The 21,615-nt window shown below is 36.1% G+C and overlaps 1 protein-coding gene across 1 annotated transcript in view; it reads right to left on the reverse strand.

Annotated features, from left to right (window-relative positions):
* Ccdc102b (coiled-coil domain containing 102B) overlaps nt 1-21,615 on the reverse strand; it is a 280,080-nt gene that overhangs the window by 176,282 nt on the left and 82,183 nt on the right. The window contains exon 6 of the mRNA XM_026388692.2: nt 9,716-9,925. Within this exon, the coding sequence (XP_026244477.2) occupies nt 9,716-9,925 (210 nt within the window). The remainder of the gene's footprint in view (nt 1-9,715; nt 9,926-21,615) is intronic.

A 21,615-nucleotide genomic window follows, 5' to 3' on the forward strand; every position in this document is an offset into this window, starting at 1 on the left:
ATCTATGGGCAAATTGTTTTTTAAAAGATGCCAAGATCATTTGAAGGCAGAAAGAATAAACTGTACAAAAATTGGTGCTGAGGCAACAGAATATCCACATGCAAAATAATAGCTATAGTGCAATCTCACACCATATGCAAAAATTAACTAAAGTGGATCAATGATCTAAATATAACAGGAAAAAATGCAGAGGTCTTGGAAGAGAACATAGGGATAAATCTTGGGTTCAGCAATGGATTCTTAGATAAGAAAACACGAACAATGAAAGGAAAAATAGATTGGGATTCATCAAAATGCAAAACAGCACGCACTGAAAGACACTACTGAGAAAGTAAAAATACAGCATAAAACTGGGAGGAAATGTTCACTAGTCATATATCTTACCATAGCTTGGTGTCCAGAATATATGAAGAATTCGTATAATTCAACAGAAAAACTACAAACAGCCCAATTCAAAACAAAGTGTTTAAGTGTAATTTCTGCATAGAAGGTGTACAAATGCCAATATGAAAGCAAAAGTGGGCTCAATGCCATCAGTGGTGACTGCCAGGGCTGGGGGGAGGAGCAGGTCCTTAGCACATACAGCTCCCTGGGGGGTTCCTTTTGGAGCAATAAACATGCTTTTTGAATTCGGTAGAGGTGGTGGTTACACAATGTGAAAGTAGTTAATGCCACTAATTTTTCAGTTTAAAATAATTAATTTTATGTTCTGTGATTTCAATTGAGTAAAAAGTAAAAAATAATAAATGGTTCAAGTCGGTTCAAATTGTTTGGGTTTTTATTAATGTAGTTTTAATTTAAAAAATCAAAAAAACTTTTGTGACTACATTTTTATGACATCTTAACTTGAAATGTAAATATTTTTCTTATCCTTTAAATAAAAAAATCACTTTTATACAAATTGCTAATCATGCTTTAATAAATAGTGGGTTATTACTAGTATAGTATGCTAGTCATATCAAAAGCAGAAAGACATCATTTTGTACTTGAATGTAATAATTTATATTGTGAAATTTCATGAAATTATAAAACAAAATATGAATGATTAAAATGTCAAAAATTGCATTTTATATTGATATGGGACACCATATCATTTGTCTGGTACACATAGAAATTTTAAAGAATAATGTGAAACTCCAATAATATTAAAGATTTATAGCATTTGCCTTGTTACACAAATAAATGGGAGATGTAGGAATTAAAGATTAAGATATGTATTCAAATTTATGTAATGAAAATGGTAATATAAATGTATGAATGGACTTACCCACTTGACACATTATAAGCATATGACAAACACTGCAGTAGGGACTGAGTTTTAATATTAAACATTTTACAAAACAAAAAATAAATGTATTTAAAGCCAAAGTTATTGAACAAAGTAAATATAATGTCATTCCTTGAATCTGGAACCATCAGTAGCACATCAATTAGGAATTGATTTGACAGCCTTTCAACTTTTAGATTAATTCATCATTTTCCTAAGACACATCAATTACTGCCCTGCTGCATTAGCTTTCTGAAAGTGACCCATTATGTGACCTAAATGAAGGGATTCAGTAGCTGAGTTCATTTAAGAAAACAAGCTTCCAAATCATTTCATGAGAGGCACGTTGACTAGTTCACAGAGTTTTACCTACAAGAATACTGACCATTTTTTCCCAATAACTTCTCATTTAAAAATAATATAATTTGCAATAGAAGGGAAAGAGAGTATGCATCAACAGAAGAATTATGGTATTATAAATGCAAGAAATAGAGTTCTACATTGAATAAAGCAAATCAGCATTTGTCATAGATATCATATCAAAAATAACAGCTGAGAGTTGCAATTCTACTGATCTGCATTACCGAAAGCTTGGGACTTGTCTTGATAAATATTAGGTCATGCGTTTTGGTTATTATGTCTTCTTTTCTCTAGTGGTCACAAAACCCACTGGTTATTTTCTTTCTTCTGATTTGTCTTCTCACAGTTATTCTCTGTCCTGGAAGCTCAAAATGAATAACCGGAAGAAAATGAGGGTAAGAGTGTAAGACTCTAGGATCTGAGCAGCCAAAGACCCAAGATTCTTTTTTCCTTGTCCCACACCCTGGGAAAAATGGTTGGCTTTAACTCCAAGATTACCATTTGTTCTTGAAACTCCCTTTTGTCTCTGCCTGTCCACTCTGTTGCTTTGGGTATCCCTTTATACTGACTTCTAGAGCCCATTTTCCTCTCAAAGCAAATCTACGAAAAGCCATTCAACTTCTTCCAATATTATGATCCACGTACCACTTTATGGCTGGCCTTATACTACAAATTCCTTCATTCTTTAAGATTCCTTCATTCCTTGGCTGTTTGTAAAGCCTACTGTGTGAAAGAAAGTGTGTAAAATAGAAGTGCTGCCAACCCTGCCGAGGTGCACCTGGCTCTGTCACACATGGTCCCTCTGGACCCGTCCCAGGCATTGAATGTTATGGACTTCTGGTCTTGAACAGGAGTTCTGCAGCTGTATCTCACACAGATTTCCAACTCTAGACCTCTCTGCAGACCTCTCATGAATGAAGAATATTTTCCACATATTTAAAAGCTTATAATTTTTAAAAAATGCAACAGGAAATTATATGGCCTAACTTATATTAATATATTCACAATCTTGACATTTACAAAAAAAGTTCGCCCATCCCTAGTCCAAAAGTAACACTCCCTAAGGGTTTGTTGACGTGTTACTATATAAGGGGATATTAAACATATATCAAATAATTATCAAGAAAAATTATGAGGGGCTGGAGTTGTAGCTCAGCGGTAGAGTGAGGCACTGGGTTCAATTCCTACCACCACATAAAAATAAGTAAATAAAATAAAGTTCCATCAACAACTAAAAATTTTTTTAATTAAAAAAAAAGAAAAGAAAAATTATGAGCGACTTTGAGATGCTCAATATAGATTCCTTGTAATTGTGTCTAATAAATTTCTCCAGGTAGCATTTGCTGATTTTATACAGCCCAAGAACTTTGAATATCTTTATGCTTTATTGTATACAATATATACATAATCCATAGCAATGCAAATGAATCTCATCCATACACTTGCAGGGGATTTTTTTCTGACGTCTTACCTTACTACATACTATCAAAGAGTCAATTTTTCATCTGTTAAGCACTTTCTTCTTTCAGAATCCTTTTATGCCTCAATTTCTAATATTTACCATCTCCTTTGAACTGATTCAGATAACTTTATGATTTCTTTGTTAAGTAATGAGTTAAGTAAAATAACTGACATGTTCATTTTATGTTTGTATAATATTATAAGTTAATCTTTAAAATACATTAATTCTATTATATAGACATGCTATTGTACCAACATAATAAATCTGTATTATAATCACAGCATAGAAATTCAAAAAACAAGAGCTAAAAAATAGCATTAGTAGTTTCTTTTTACACCACAATGTGACATGTACACACCATTTTCTATATTGCTGCAAATTTTTATATACTTAAACTTTTTAGTCACTTGGATCTTGTAAATGAAAGGTAAGAACATTTTCTAAAAGAGAGTTTAGATTATTAAGTTCAAATTTATGAAATATACTGAAAATTTTTAAATACTAAATCTTATCAATTATTCCAATAGGATTATTTTTGTATATTCATAAGTATAGGTAGATTTCTAAAATATTTTGCATGAAATTAATATTTTAATAATCATGCATCACCAACATAATTTCCTAATGCCTGTGCAGCCAAAGTTTCAAGTATACCCAATTGTCTTCTATTTAAAATATACACCTTGATTTACTAATGTTTTTAAAGTTAGTTCTCCAACATTCTTATTATCATTTAAAATGAGGGCTTTGAGGCAGATTCAAGATGGCAGGCTAAAGGAAGGCTGCATTCTGTGTCGTTCCAGAACTAGGATTCAAGTAGTGGGAATACTGTTTCTTTGCAAGTGATAAAGGACTCCCAACAGCTGCTCCCACACAGAACACCTGGCCACTCTACCCATGCTCAGGAAATCCAGCTTCCATCTTGTATGCACCCCCATTTACCAATGTGGGATTTCTCCTGGTCACCTCCATCTTGGGACTCTGCAGCTGCCATAGTCCTCTACACATGGTAGCCTGCCTAAACCTAGGGACATCATACAGGGTCTGGAAGCAACCATCAGCCACAACACTGCACACCACAGAGCTGCATCTCTGAACACATGGCTCAACGCCACAGCCGAGCCCCACCCAACCCAGCATCCCATCACTGAAAGCAGCTGTTTTCATCTTGGGACACATTTGTCACCATCTTTAGTTGGGGCAACTCCCAGTTTGGAACACTGGCTGGACAGATACCAATTTGGGGAACTCCCCCCAACACACACTCCCTGGCAGCCACTAACTCCATGCAGTGACTGCCCAATATAAAACAGCTCTCCATGACAGGTGTGCAGCCCCCAGAGCTCATCCCAAAAGATCTCCGGAGAGAAAGGATCCTGATTGGGAACTAGAAAAGGAGAGCGTGAGTGAGATACAGTTTAGAGACTAAATTAGAGACCAGGAATTGTGAGGTCCACAGTGTTATTGAGATACGAACAAGCACCCACATCACACAAGCAGGCGCCACAGAAGGTCTCTGTGGTATAGTCTCCCATCAGGGACTACAAGTAATGTACCTCACCTCCAGGAGCCATACCCCTGAGACCAACCCTCCCACCCTAATAACGCTCATAATTCTGAGGGTGGAGATACCAGGAAACAACAGACAACCCCACCTATTGGATATGAAGGGAAGCTGGAAAGATACTTATATCCAACCAAAACAATCGTTGTATCTTCCTTCGAGATCTCTCCCTCTCTCTCTCTCCCCCCGCCTATCCCTCTCTCCCTCCCTCTCCTCCCACCCTCATATCCCCAACATTTGTGAAACCAAGTACTTTTCATGAATAGCCTACTACAGGCAAGTCTGAATAGTATATTACAGTGGTGTTGTATATTCTTTTATCTCCTATTCTTACATTATTTACTTTTCTTAATATTTATGTTTCTTTGTTTTTTGTACTCTACTGTCTTCCCACTTGTCTCCCCAAATCACTTTCTGTCTCTTCTTTTGTTACTCACCAACTTTTTTAGATTCTTCTTTCATGCTTTCTAAGATCTAATAACTCTATATCTTCACCTTCTACCCCCTCACCATCTCATCCTACACTTCACCCCCAGTTCTCTGTCCACCATCAAAAACTGTAGAACTTTTTGCAAACATGTTTATATTATAGATAATAATTAAACTTACCATTTCTGTATATTGTGACAAAACCCTAAATGTCTAATATTGTCAAAATGACCATACTACCAAAAGCACTATACAGATTTAATGCAACTCCAATCAAAATCCCAATAACATTGCTCATAGAAATAGAAAAAGCAGTCATGAAATTCATCTGGAAAACCAAGAGACCCAGAATAGCTAGTTATCCTTAGCAAGAAGAGTGAAGCAGGTAGCATCACTATACCAGACCTTAAACTTAATAATAATTCTATAGCACAAGAAATAAAATCAAGAATCAACAAATGGGATGAATTCAAAATAAAAAGCTTCTTCTCAGCAAAATAAACAATTGGTGAGGTGAACAGAGAGCCTACAGAATGGGAGCAAATTTTTACCACACATACACGAGACAGAGCACTAATCTCTAGGATATATAAAGAACTCAAAAATCTTAACACCAAAAATACAAATAACCCAATCTATAAATGGGCCATGGAACTGAACAAATACTTCTCAGAAGATGATATATAATCAATCAACAAATACAATCAGTCAACAAATATATGAAAAAATGTTCAACATCTCTAGCAATTAGAGAAATGCAAACCAAAACTACTTTTTCATCTGACTACAGTCAGAAAGGCAGCTATTAAGAATACAAACAACAATAAGCTTTGGCGTGGATGTGGAAAGAAACGCAGACTCACACATTGCTGGTGGGATTGCAAATTGGTGCAATCAATATGGAAAGCAGCATGGAGATTCCTTGGAAAACTGGAACTGGAACCACCATTTGACCCAGCTATGCCATTCCTCAGTTTATACCCAAAGGACTTAAAAACTGTATACTATAGTAATATAGCCACATCAATGTTTATAGCAACACAATTTACAATAGCCAAATTGTGGAACCAACCTAGATGTCCTTCAGTACATGAATAGATAAAGAAATGTGGTATATATACATGATGGACTATAACTCAGCATTAAAAGAGAATAAAATCATGGCATTTGCATGTAAATGGAAGGAGCTGGAGAACATTATACTAAGTGAAGTAAGCCAATCCCCAAAAAACAAATGCCAAATGTTTTCTCTGATATGAGGATGCTAATGCATAATGGGGATGGGGAGGAGAGCATGGAAGGAACTGAGGAACTTTAGATAGGGCAAAGGGGAGGGAGGGGAAGAAATGGGGAAAGGGGATAGAAAACCTGGTGTAATGAGGTGGACATCTTTACCCCAAGTACATTTATAAAGATACGAATGGTGGGACTCTACTTTGTATACAACCCGAGACATGAAAATCTGTGCTCTATATGGGTACTATAAATTGAAATGTGTTCTTCTGTCATATATAACAAATTAGAATAAATAAATTTTAAAAAATAAATAAATAAAATGAGGGCTGAATTCTGAGAAGAGTATTCAATACTGCCTCCAAAGTTCTCGTCTGAGTCATTGTTCTCTGATGCCTCACTACTACTACTTTCACTGACAACAGAATAGTATCACTATTTCCAAAACCCACAAGGCATCAAAAGATGCAGAAATTTCTCTACAAAAAAATATAGTGGTGGTTTATGCTTTAAAATTAATTACTGCTAGAATGATGATTTTCCAATATGAAAAGTTCTTTGTGCCACTAATTTTTTGTAAATTGTAGAAGATTGAAAAAAATAGAAAATTACTCAAATATAGTCTATAAAAGCAATTACCAAATGGACATTAAAGAGATAATATCACATGAAGAATAATATTTGTTTTTAAGTAGTAGTTCAATTTAAAATTGAGAAGCATTTTTAAAACAATAGTATGTTTTCTAAAACATTGACATTTTAAAAACATTTCCTGTAACACTAAACTAAATTTAAAAAGTAAAAAAAAAAAAAAAACAGGGTGAAATATGCTTTTTGAATTACTAGGGATATATAAAAATTTTATTGAACATTAAGATTAATAAAACTCAAAGATTTTTAAAAACTCATTGATATGAAGATTTCGGGTTTTGGGGGGTTGTTTTTTTTTTTTTTTTTTTGGTGCTGGGGATTGAACCCAGGGCCTTGTGCGTGTGAGGCAAACACTCTATCAACTCTATCACCATCCCTGATATGGAGATTTCTATAAGAAGCAAGTAGTTTCAGTTTCAGTCAGCCACAGACATTCAGCAAGTGTGAGTAGATGTAAATGTCATGTGGTAAGAACCATCATATATTTTTGAGAGAGCAATAATTGTGTGATGTTTACTATAGTGTCCCTCCCCTGCCAGCGCTCACTTGTGTAGAACACTCATACACACATAGAGATACGGTACTCATGTACATGAGTCTACACAGGAGCCTCATGTGGTCCACACTCACATACAGGGATGTATAGAGAAGAAACAGATATGATGCTCCTACTCATGATTGATTGATTGATAGATAGATAGATAGATAGATAGATAGAGCCACCCTATTCTGCTGATGTTAAAACTACAGTCTGGCTTTGTTTTACAACCAAATCTACATTATTCCCTGGACTTTGGTATGTTTTTGGAGAATTCTGATTTATTTAACATTTCAGGACATATAAATATTGATATTTTGGACTTCCATGAGGCACCAAGGCTTTTGACCAGCGACTGCTACATGAAAAGTAATTCTTTTGGTTCCTCTTTTGGTTCTTTTGCAGTAAGTCTGAATTCTTAATGAAGAGAGTAAAATTCACCAAAACTCTCTACAAAAAAATATAGTGGTTACCATCTCTGTTACCATCACCATAATATGAACTTAAGCAATTGTACAGTCTTTTAAATGATGAGCACACCCACTGATTTGGAAGGTCTGAGTCTTCTAAAACACAGTCACCAACTTCTGCCTGGTTTTAAAGAACTATATTGGTTCCAAAGAGTGCAGATATGGCTACAGTGGGTCTTTATGAAAGAACACGTCACCTATGACACCTCCTAAGAGTCCCTGTTAGCCCTCATATTTCTTAACTGGCACGTTTCATGTTGTGACATTTCTGCATAACTAGAAAGATGTCACAATTAAACACAATTAAATAGAATGAATTTCTTCTTCATCTATGTTTCAGTTAGACTTCATTCTTAGCAATAAACACAATGAGTCATTGATTATCAATTATGTATGTGTGTCTCTATGTAAACTCCAAGCTCATGCTGCAGAGGGACAGTGATCCATTCATCTTACCATTAGCCCTCTAGAGCAGTTGCTGACACAGAAAATAACATGAACAAATGCTTGTCCTCTTTCAATGAATCAAATAGGAAGAAAAATTTGGATAACAAAACCACATTCTATAAATGATAAAATATTGTGTGATTTTAGAAATAGAAATCTGCAAAATAATTCTGTATAGATTTATTAGTTATATGTATTTCAGAATGTCACATGCCATTAAGATGGTTCATGATTCTGTACCATACAAACTAATGATCACTGACTATGACATTTGGCTTTAAAAATTTGTATTGTCAAGTCATGAAATACTAATGCAATTTAATACTATATTTGCAATACATCCCTAAAATCATAAAAGAACTGAACAGTTACATCAAATTAAATTTTTCTGACCACTTTGCTCTTAGAGTTTGTATGAGTATGAATTAGTTATATAAATCAAAAACATGAACTTATACATTTGGTTTTCAAACTGTTAAAAAAATTGAGTGAAAAATAGATTTGAACATTAACATTCTATAGATGTTTTAATAGGAAAAAATAGCAGTATGTATTTGGTAGCAAATTGATAGTAAATGACACAGATTTTTAACTATAGTTCTGTCACTGAAAGTACATTTAAACATCTGTAAATTATTTATCAAAAAGAAGGAAATTGTCATCTGCAGCACTAAATATGCCTATCACTTTGAAGATTAAAAACACATTCAAAACCTTCCAAGTTTTTCTAAGTCAAATTTTGAATTTAATCTTTGTTTTCACATTTATGTTACTTTCTGTAAAAATTACTGGCAAAATGGTGCATTTAATTGATTTGAAAATCATGGTTTTGAGAATTATAAGAAAAAAGAGAGAAGAGTTAGCCTTAGATAAATTTAAAAGTTTATGTAAGTACTTTCAATAACTACCAACAAATGCTTATTATATAGTTGCTCCAAATTAAAGGAGAAGCATATTAATTGATAATAAGATCAATAGCTTAAGAAATCCAATTACATAGCTATAACTAGAAAAAGTAAAACAAAAAAAAAATTCCTTTCATTTTTTTCTTTTGTTTGGAAACTCTTGGAATTGTTCAGAGACTTGTTATTTCTTAACATCTTCATCCAAAAGTCGTCACACTGTTTCATCTGAATATTACTGCTATCTATCAAAATGAGGAAAAGTTCACGCCATCATTTATTAGAGGGCAAATGGGGAGTTAACACTTAGCGTGGACTGGTGAAGGCAGCAGGGCCCAGGCGCCAGAGGGGAGCACAGGGTGAGGGAATAGGTGCTTCCCGGAGCGCCCTACCTTGTTCTTTTCCTGTAGTTCACTGTAGGATGTCTTGAAATCAGGACCTCGAAGGCTTTCACTTAAGCTGCTTTTCCTGTCCAGGAGCTCTTCCATTTCTTTCACCTGGACCTTTAGCCTTCTATTTTCTCTCTCCAGGCCTTGTTTTTCAGTTTCCAGTAACTCTCTCTTGTCCCATTCCAATGTATTTTCAGCCTGCATTCTCTCTAGCTAAACACAGAGAACACAAAACAGCAGCATGTGACACATGTAACTGTCAAAAGACAGAGCACAAAGAAGCAGCATGTGATGGACAGCAATGTCCATCACACACACACACACACACACACACACACACACACAAAAAAAAAAAAAATGTTCAGGACATGTCCATTTAAGGAACTTTAAAAAGAAAATTCTACTTGTTTGAAAACTTGAGAAAAATACAAAAGTCCTGGACTAAGGCCCTATGTAAACATTCCTATCATCTTGTCTCATGTTACTAACTTTGGACCTTATTTGTCTATTAAACGTATGAAGGGAAAAACAAAAACTGTTGACTTTTTGCCCGAAATTCCCATTCCCAATGATGGAATTCATCATCACTAGGCAGGCCCTATAAGAAATGCTGAAAGTTCAACATCTGGAAATGAAAGGACGATAATTACCATCATAAAATCATATTAAAAAATACTCATTGGCAAAGTGGATACAAAAGAAGGAGAAGAATCCAACCTTATCACTGAAGAAAACTATGAAGCTGCAAAATAAAGAATAAGATGGAAAGGAAAGATAATATACAAAATAATACAAAACAATTAAAATGGTTAGAAAGTGGTAAACATTTGCTTAGTTACCTCAAATGTGAATGAAATAAATTCCTAAGTCGAAAGGTATAGATCAGCCAAATGGATTTTAAAAAGAATCAAGTATACATTCCCATAAGAAACTCTACCAGAAGAGCCACTCATGGACTAAAATAAAAGGTTGTGAAAAGAGTCTCCATACAAAGGCAAATCGCAAGCAAGGAAGAGTAGCTGTATTTACAGCAGATAAAATAGACTTTAAAGTCAAAAACTGTAAAAGAAAACAAGAGCACTACATAATGATGACAACGGGATCAATTCAATAAGAGGAAATAATAATTAGAAACATGTGTACCCAATAACAGAATTAAATAAAGCAAATGCAATTATACCTAAAGGGAAAGGTAGACTCAAATATAATGATGTTTGGGGATTTTAATACCTCTCCCACATCAACAGACACACCTAGACAAAAAAAAATAAGAGGGTTAAGTTAAAAAAAATTAACAAACATCAGAGTTAACTGACACTATTCACCAAATGGGCCTAAGAGAACACTGCATCCAGCAGCTCCAGAATTCATATTCTTCTAATCAGCACAAGGAACATGCTCCAGGATAGACAAAAAAAAAAAAAAAAAAAAATTGGTCTCAACAGGTTCACAACAAATCAAAACATTGCATGTGTTCTATGGCCACAATGAAATAAAACTAGAAATCAATAGTAAAATTTAAATATTGTGTGTGTGTGTGTGTGTGTATGAAATAAACAAGCTCCTGACTTACCAATGAGTCAATAAAGAAATCAAAATATAAATGCAAAAATTTCTTGAAACTAATGAAAATGGAAAAATCAAACACCCAAACCTATCAGATTCACCAAAAGCCATATTAAGATGGAGGTTTATAGCTATTAGCAACTACAGCAAAGAAAGAGAAAGATTACAAATAAACAACAACATAATTTACGGAACTACAAAAGCAGTAACAAACCGAACTCAAAAAGAGTGGAAGGAAAGAAATAATAATGATCAGAACACAAATAAATGAAAGAGACTGAAGGAAAAAAGGAAAGAAAAGGTAGCACAAAACCTAAGTGAAACCAAGAGTTGGTTTTAGAAAAATAAACAAAGTTGATGAATCCTTAGACAGGATAACAGGAAGAAAACGGGCCTGATCAGGCAAAATCATACAGGAAAAGAGATTTTTCAAGTGGTACCAGTGATAAAGGATCTTAGGGACTACTATGAGCAAGTGTGTGTGTCAACACATCAGAGGGCCTAGAAGAAGGGGCTAATTTCCGGACATCTGTAACCTGCAAAAACTGAACCATGAAGACAGAAAATCCAAAGACCCACAACTGGAAGCAGGGATAGCTCAGTAGTGAAGAGTGCCGCAGAACCTGCCCAGAACCTCAGGCCGGCGGAGGCCCAGGACGCAGGCAGAGGGCGGAGCAGGGCGGAGCGGAGGCCGAGGGCGGAGCAGGGCGGAGCGGAGGCCGAGGGCGGAGCAGGGCGGAGCGGAGGCCGAGGGCGGAGCAGGGCGGAGCGGAGGCCGAGGGCGGAGCAGGGCGGAGCGGAGGCCGAGGGCGGAGCAGGGCGGAGCGGAGGCCGAGGGCGGAGCAGGGCGGAGCGGAGGCCGAGGGCGGAGCAGGGCGGAGCGGAGGCCGAGGGCGGAGCAGGGCGGAGCGGAGGCCGAGGGCGGAGCAGGGCGGAGCGGAGGCCGAGGGCGGAGCAGGGCGGAGCGGAGGCCGAGGGCGGAGCAGGGAGGCGCCGCCCAGCCCTGGGCACCGCCTTCCCCCGGGGGCCACTCCTCCCTCGGGAGAGGCAAAGGAACCCGGAGCCGCGGCACTCAACCGCGATTACAGAAAAGCCCGCGGAGCTGCGTGGACACGGAGCCGTGGACACAGCGGACCCGGCGAGAGCGCCCTGGGGGCGGCGGCCCATCCGGCCACGACGCCACTGTGGAGCGGCTCCCAGGAGCCGGGGCCGTCCCCTCGCAGCTCGGCGGCTGTGGAAGGGGGCCGGGGACCCGAGGACAAAGTGACCAGTCTCCAACCAGAAACTCGCAGGGGGCGCCTGTACCGGAGAGACTGAGGCGGCCCGGCCTCGGGATCCCTAGGGAAAGTTCCCCGACGGCCGCTCCAAAGAATCACATGAAAAATCCATTATCTTAAGGGCATTCATCTAAAAGCAAGTTAAAATAATGAAAAAAAAAAATAGATACTATTTTATGTTTTCATAGTTTATTTTTGAAAATTCCAAGAATTTTTTTAAAAATGAAATGGCATCCCACTAATTTTCTTCTAATGACTAAGAGAAAATCCTGAATTTTTTTAAATCTAACCCTATGATTTTAACTAATAGTATATTCTACTGTTATATGAATTTCAGATGATTCAATAGAAATTATTGAAAGATTTTATCTGAACATTTTAATGTAAAAGTATATTCTTATAAGCACTGAAATAAGTCTTGATTTAGTGATCTTTATACATATTAAACAGTGAAAAAATACATAAATATCCAGCCTTTCTATTTCTTTATCCAATATTTATTGAGTCTCTTTTATAGATCAGAAACTAAAAGAAAAACACTGAACATAACATTTTCAAAATACAAATAAATGCATAAGTAGAACGTGAATAGTTTCTAAGAAAGGAAAAATTCCTGCATGCTCTGGGAAAGAGCTGCATCATCTGGGTGATGAAAGAAGGCAATCAGAGAAGTCTAAGGTATAAGTCAAAACAGCAGGAAAACAAATTCCAGGGTAGAGCTTCACAAGCAAAGCAGCCAAGAAAGAGGTTTGAATTTCCTGTCCAATCACAGAACATCAGGTGAGCATATTGAACAAGAGACCCCAATTCACTAAAAGGAAATGTGGATCGAACAATCACTTGAGTTGTGAAAATGAGATGTTTTGATCATTCCTAAGCATAGACTATTGGGCATTTTCTAAACACTCATCTATACTTGATTTCCAGTGTTGGTTCTTGCTTGATACCTTTGCTTTCTAAAGAACAAAACATCTCAATAGTCAATTCAAATGCTGGCAGATCAAAATAGTGTATTAATTTTTAATCAAGCTTTATCCAAATGACAATCATTTTGTAAACAATCCTGACCAACTGAAAAAAAATCCTAAGAAAATGAACTCTATGGCATTCTGTGGGCTGGAGGAAGTTAGTTAGGATCAATGTGGATGTCCAATAGTGAATGAGCAAATACTCAGAATTTTCATTTCATTTCATAAATCAGACATAAGACTTCATTGCACATATGATTTTATAGGGAAGAGGCCAAAGGAAGGATGCTTTGCTGTGTCCTAGCAGTAGGAGGTTGTCATTCTTACTGGACTCCTGATAAAGAGCTATGTAGGTATTCCTTATTCTAACAATAATCCTGCAACAGCGGGGCTCCAAGAATCAACAGACAGTCCCAAGGTGGGCCAGAAGTCCAGGCACAGTTCCTCTAAAGTTCTTCAATTATATTCCTGCACTTGATGCTAACAGATAGATGCAAGCATATCCTCTTACAACAGTAACCACCATATTCTCTATTCACTGGGTTGCTCTATAAGAAAGGTTTTGTTTGCGTTTGACTTTGTTTTGACATGTTTAAGGGTTTTTCTTCTTTATTCTGTCTCTTTCTGCCAGCAAACAATTTAACAGAGAGAAAGTTTCTGTCAATTCAAAAGTCTGGCAAGTCAAATGTAATTTGATTCATATTATTGAAGTCACCCCCTGCATCTTTTAACTTTCTTTCTCTAAGCATATTTTAGAATCACAAATAAGAATTGCAGAAACTCCCTTCAAAATGAAAAGTCTACTTCCAAGCTGTCTATAGTTAAATATAGCCCAGTGGCATCTCTCTTCCTCTTTGAGCAAAAATCAAGAGCACAATAAATGATTTAAGTGATATGTGACATCTCATATATTTTAGTTACTTTAATTTCATTTTAAATCCTTGGAGAATTTGTAAAAGTAAAAACTGCTTTACTAGTTTGAAACACATGTGTACTGATTTTAAATATAAAAGTGAGGCCAAAATGCATTTGATATTGAACATGAATCAAAAGCAATACAAACAAACTTTTAAAAGCACATCTATCTCTAAATAAGTCAGTATGTTATACTTTAGGATAACAAAGTGAAGTGCATTTATGGAGACTTTGACTAGGCTCAGAAAAATAAAACTCACCAACTTCACAAAGTAAAAATACTAACTTGTGTTTTATTTCATTGATTTTGCAACAATCAGGCCATATCTCCAAAACCTAAGTGATGTTACAAAATTTAATACCCAAATAACGTCTCCATTTCCATGTAGAAGTTAATAATCATCTACACATAGGGCTGGAACTAGGCGAAAAGTACAAATAAACAGGATGCTATTATCCCTAAACATGAGAATTAGAGAACAACAAGAGCAAAGTCTCAACCTAAACCAATCAGGAAAGTAGGGCTTTTGTCCAGAACAGTGATGTGCTACAGTGGATCTCTGATTAACATGGAAAGTGTGAAATTTTACACAATCAGTACATACAGAACTGGGGAAGTGAAACACAATGGAGCTTGCAAAATGTAGATTTGTTCGAATGATTATAGGAACCAGAGTTAATGTCAGGTAATCTCTAAGTGGACTTCATTTTACCCAGCACTAACTATCACCTCAAGTGTGTTGTACTCCTAGGAAAAGCAAATACACAATGCTTGACAGATCTGAACTAGGAAACGAATATATTACAAGAACTTTGCAATTAAGCACGAGCAGTATATAATCTTTGTTTCAAAAATCTCTCCTAAAAACTTATTTAAAAAAAATAGACAAGCTATCTTGCCACCAATGTTGTCAGAAAGGGCTTCTCAGAGGTTTTGTTGAGCACTCCAAGAAATTGAAGCATATGAACCTGATGATACAGTCTGAGACAGTCTTATGCTAATCCATGTGTGTTTTATTCTAAAGAATTGATACCTATTTCAGATAGGAGTATTATTGTCTGATTACATTTACTCTCATGGTTCAGATAAAATACAAAGTTAATTATTAACACTGAGTTGTGAACAAGAAAACTATTTCTACTGATTTACAAAGGGAAAGTAGTAGGAGAAAAGATAGCAAAGAGAAATAAAGCTTTAGGATGATGCTTCAAGACAGAATGAAATAATGGCAAAATTCTGAGCATTCTGTAACTCATTACCTTGTATCTTACAGCTTTGCCAAGAATGACTCAGCATACCAATTTTGCATTTTAAACATTTTTTTTTCTAAGATCTGAGATTGGAGGGAAATTTCCCTAAAGACATATATTAACAAACTCTTTCAAAAAAACATATGAAAAATTTAGAATATCCTTGTTAATTAAATCAGAAATACACAAGCATTTTATGTCAACATTTGTTTATTCATAAAAGATATTAAAATTGTACAAGTTAATTGACTTCATTGATCTTTAAAGTAAGCCCTTTTTACTGGTTTCACTACATAGCACTGAGTTAACAAGGACAACTCTGTTGCTAAATCAGTTTTCTGTATGTGTGTGTGTTCTGATTCTGGGTTTAATATGTTATTTGTTTGGTTTAACTATTGGTACACAAATACTATTGAATTTCATATATGCATAAATACATACATACACACATGCACAAAAACACAAATATATATATATATATATATATATATATATATATACACACACACACACTTTTTTTTATTGAATACATGCATATAATTGATCTTATACCCAATAACATCTCTAAACTATAAATTATATTTTGGAGATGACTTTGTGCTTTCTAAATAGATAATTACATCATCTTTGATAATTGTAATTTTGCATCTTTCCAATTCTTATGATTTATTTGTCTTCTTTTATTGAAATAGCTGGGACTCAAAGTACCAGCTTAAATTAAAGTGATAGCATGCTTCTAATACTTCAACAGTAAATAAAATTATTTGATCTAAAATTTGCTACTCTACATCAGGCTTTAAAAGTTCATTTTGATTCCAAATGTGCTAAAGTGTTTTTCTCTATAATCATGAATTGTCTCAGCAAGTGCTTTTAAGATAAGTACATAATTGATTTTGCTTTTACTCTGTTGAGTATGGTGATACACATAACAAATGATAGAATATTATATTATAGCTTCCATTCTTGTGACAAAGAAATTTTTTAAAAATTCACTAGATTTATATTAATATTATCTGTACTTGATTAATAGTTTGCCCTGTGTTTTTGTGTAAGTTTAACTGTAACTTTCTTTCATTATCCTTCTATGGATGCAGTATTACAGTTGAACTAACAGAATGAAAAGAGTTGGAAAATATTTTTCTTCTTTTCCCTACTCTAGAAGATGTTCTATGTTCTATATGAATACAATTGTAATTATCTACAATAAGTTATTTAGCATAACCATAAAGCATTAGAATGTTGGAATTTTATTGGGATAAAGCTTTAATTTACCAATTTTTAATTCAATTAACTTACTACTATAAATGTATTCAGGCAAAGATAAGTTATATTGGATAAGTTCTATTTTTCTGGTCAATAATTTATTCCACATAGATTTATTTTTATTAGCATCATCTCTTCATAGCGTTTCCTTATCTTTTAAATCTCTGCTTTATATAAAAGGATATCTCTTTTTTGATACTAATATTTTCTAATTATAGCTTCTTAGTTAACATTGCTTAAATTTCATTTAAGACTTTTTCCAAAGAACCATTTTCTGGCTTTGCTATTTTAGTGAAACTTTTTTTGGTATTTTTATTCATTCCTAGCATTGTCTTTATTTTCCTCTTTCAGCATGCTCTAGATATTTTTTCAGACATTTTTTACTAACTTCTTAAGTAGATTATTATTAGCTCATTAACCTTTCTGTCTTTGTTATCTGGTGATTCTGAGTATTCCAAGCAGCAACTCTACAATGAGATTTCAAAAGCAAGACATCCAGGAGGGGGAGGCCTCTGACTAACAGTGGGGAGATAGCTGGGAGGCATGCAGAGAAGTCCAACTGATTCATTCGGGACTGGCATTGGGTTAGGAGGAATGGAAGAAAGGGAAGGAGGAGACAAAGGAAGGGTGGAAGCTTCTGAGACTTGGTGCAGTCCAGGCAAAGCTAGGTGAGGCCATCAAGGTCTAGAGTCAGAGGAACTTGCACCTCCCGGGGCTAGCCCACCTTCCTTGGGTTAGAAGTAGCCTGTGGAAAGCCAAGTCTCGTTGGCTCCGTTTCAGGGTGCAGCAACCTGGGTTCTAGGTTAATTATACTCCCTGTAATTGAGGGGTGAGAGGCACTGTCTCATGCTAATATACACAATGATGGTATTTTATATGATGTTCCTGAGCTCTGTAGCATCCCTGAACATTTCAATGTTTTTTTTTTTCTTTCAGTCCTAAATTCCATTAAATTTCTTTATTTGATCTATGAGCTACTTAGATATCTGTTTTCTAATAGTAAATAAATCATTTCTTAAATTATATTCAGTAATCAACATAGATGACTCACTTTGTTTTTTTAAAACACAGTATCCTTTTGAAACTACATAGTTTAAACCAGACCAGAGCCTAAATCTCAATCTCTTTCACCACAGTCTCTGAAGACTGAGAATAACGAGAAATAAGATTACTGGTAGTCCATACCTGCAAACCCAGTGAAGAGACTTAATCTACTTGGAGTGTGACTTGTACCTAGAGGGGAAATAAATGCCCAAGAGCAGCAGAACATTTTCTGGACACCACCTGGGAGCAGTGAGTGGGAAGTGGATAGAAGGTGAAACACAGGAGGGAGAACTACCTGCAAGAGAAGTGGTATCACCGTGCATCCAGAAAGACAGGAATCAGGCCTGAGGTCCAGAGGATGAGATAGCACCTGCTGCAAGGAGCAGGGAGGGGGCTTAGGGAGTGCAGGAAGCTCTTCTGCAGGCTCCTTGATATTGGACCTCCAGCCTGCAGAGCTGCAAAGTAGATGTCGGTCACTTAAGCTACCCAATCTCTGGCATTTTGTAATGACAACCCAAGCAAATTGATGGACTACTTTATCATGACAGAAAAAGGAATGCAGCAACTATAAGAAGCTATTAAAAACAGAAAACAAAATGAGAAAATCTTTCAGCTTCTGAAAATACTTCTCATAAAACCAACACATGACAGAGAAAAATAATAACACACTCCAACATGAATTAAATTAAATCAAGGAAATGAAGATGGTTAGCACCCAATATTTCCAATAAGATAAGCCAGCACTCTTTAGAGAAACACTTGATTCCGGACCTGAAGCAAGAAATACAGATGAGTCCAGAATATCCTTGTGCCTAAAACAACTGAGCACTCAATGATTAATTGGTAAATATAACAAAAACAGTTTCAACTTAAAAGGGCTTCAGATGGCTATATTTGGAACAATTTGAGAATCCAAAAGAAAGCCCATTTCTTACTCCATTCAAGCAGCTATATCAAACTACCCCAAACTGGGTAGTTTATAAAACAATAGGACATTACTTCTCACAATTCTAGAGATTGAAAAGTCCAGGATCAAGGAAGGTTTCACATCTGGTGAATGTCTGCTGTCTGCCCCATAGATGGTAGCTTTTTCCTGTGTTGTCTTAGAGCAGACGGAACCAGCCAGCACTTTGGGGGGTTCATAAGGATACTAATCCCAGTCATAAGGGCGTTTCTCTCTTGAACTAATCACCTCCCAAAAGCCTCACCCCGGAACCATCCCTCAAGTGGTAGGATTTCAGCCTGTGAACTTTGGAGGCACAAATATTAGACCACAGAAGATAATTGTTCATTAATAACAAATTGAAAAGATTCATACTACATAAGTCTATAACATTACTCAACAGAAAAAGAGAAAAATAATGAAAAATGATTTTAAGAAGGCAGGAGAACGCTTGTTACTAAATGTAACATGTTAGTAGAACTAGAAATGTTGCAACTACCAATTATGATAATGTTAATTACTTCACATAAAGATCACCAATGAGTGCCAAAATCATTGGATACTGTTTTTGAAGGACTCAATAACATTCAGGGTTATCCTACAAATCATTCACTGATTTCAAATTGAGTACAGTATTATATTTGAGAAAGCTGAAGCTCACATCTTAACCAAGTGTTCACATTGGGCCTCACTAACAGGAATCAATGTATTTCTCTGGATATGAAGCAGGAAGGCATCTTTGTAATCCATTCATTATTCTCCATAAAATTTAACCTCAGTGTAATCTAGTTTGTCCATCAAAAACTCTCCCCCAGGATGGTTTTTCCTGAAGGAGATATTTAGCAAACTCTTGGTGAAGAGGTCCTCCGGCATCCCAAAGGTAGAAGCCCAGAGTACTGCCACCTGTCCTCTGTTCATGGGGAAGCACCCAAAACATGTCAGTGGAGCAGAGTTTGGAGATCTCTGCCCTAGGCTTAACTTTCCTGTCTATCGGAAACACAAGACATTGAGGAAGAAACGATACTGTCACAGAGGTCACCGCCTATGGAGCCAAAGTGACTCCATAGGTGTCCACAGCCATCAGTTCTTGCATTCCTGTAGGAAGAATCTTAATTGTGATACAGAGTAGTGAGCAGGAGTGTATGATAGAGAGGGAAAGTATAGATCCAGCCTAGGTATTCTTCAGCAGATGATTAGATAAATAAAAAAATGGTATACATACACAGTGGATTATTACTCAGCAACATGAATTGCTGACCTTCTCACCATCAGTGCCAGAGTCCTGCTTCCAAAATTTCAGTTATATTCTTGCAGAATTAGACGACATTCTTTTTTTTTATAGAGAGAGATAGAGAGAATTTTTTAAATATTTATTTTTTAGCTTTCCGTGGATACAACATCTTTATTTTACTTTTTTTAATGTGGTGGTGAGGATCGAACCCAGCGCCCCGTGCATGCCTGGTGAGCGCACTACCGCTTGAGCCACATCCCCAGCCCAAGACAATATTCTTGATTAAAAAAAAATGCTTTCCCACTGTACTGTATAGATATATAATGACTAATGTGTTTTTATTTAGTTGGTGAGGTTAAAAGCTTAGGATGCTTTAAAAAAATATAATTTTAGTTTTGATAACAACATTGAAGGTGCACTTAGGTATGGCTTTATATCTGTAGTTGAAGTTTTCTCTTCTAGAAGAAGAATATTTCTCAAGTGTGAGTCCGTTAAAAAGATCGATTACTCAAATATGTCAGTGAGCCAGAGTCCAACACGAACATTTGTCCAAATTCAAAAACAAATGTCAATGTCTATGGATCGATTATGTAAGAATCTTCTGCTCACCTGACCTTTTACAGAAAAGTTCTAGACATTTATGGGAGAGGAAAGAATTCCCCAGAAGATCTGATAAAGGTCAAAGGATAAACTTGAGTGCTATTTGAAATTTTGTTTCGGGTGATTACATATGACCAGAATTCAAAATCATTTGTGAGAAAAGTTTAAGTGGTACTCGTCTGGAAGCAGACAAGTGTCCTTGGAGTTGCCCAGAATACCTGTTTTACTTTGGCTCCCCACCCCAATGCTCTGTCCCCACCTGGTCACCTCCCAGAGTAAAATGGATGGGAGAAGGAGGGGCCTCCACTCTTCCCTTCTTCCCTGCCTCCAGTGCTTCCCACCAGGTCAAATAAAGGGACGGGCTGGATGGAAACCAGGGTGAATGACATGTAGGGACATGAAGAGAGCAGGCTGCTGACCCAGAGGAGAGGCAGTGTAGGACCAGTACAGGAAAGTGACCAGGACTATCAGATAGCCTTATAAAAGTCACAGTGCCATAACAATGACAACAACAACAGCTGGCACTGAGCAGCAGGAAAATGATGAGCTTCTATGAGCAGATTATTAGAGAATAGAAACAATTTGTGGGGGTCCTTGTGAAATCAGTATCAGATTAAATAATAAAGATACAATAAACAGGACATTATGAATTCTCCTGATCAATGAATAAGATTACAGTATTATAAGGGACAACAATTAAGTGTCATATCTTTGAGATATGTTATTAGCTACCTGAAATTTTTTCCCAGAACAAGATTTTCTAAGGACCCAGGGAAAAAATGAAAACATTTGTTTTATCAGAAAAAACAAGCATTGAAAATGTAAAATGATGCAAGTATCTTAAA

The sequence above is a fragment of the Urocitellus parryii genome, chromosome 13, assembly GCF_045843805.1.
Source record: "Urocitellus parryii isolate mUroPar1 chromosome 13, mUroPar1.hap1, whole genome shotgun sequence".
NCBI classification, from domain to species: domain Eukaryota; kingdom Metazoa; phylum Chordata; class Mammalia; order Rodentia; family Sciuridae; genus Urocitellus; species Urocitellus parryii.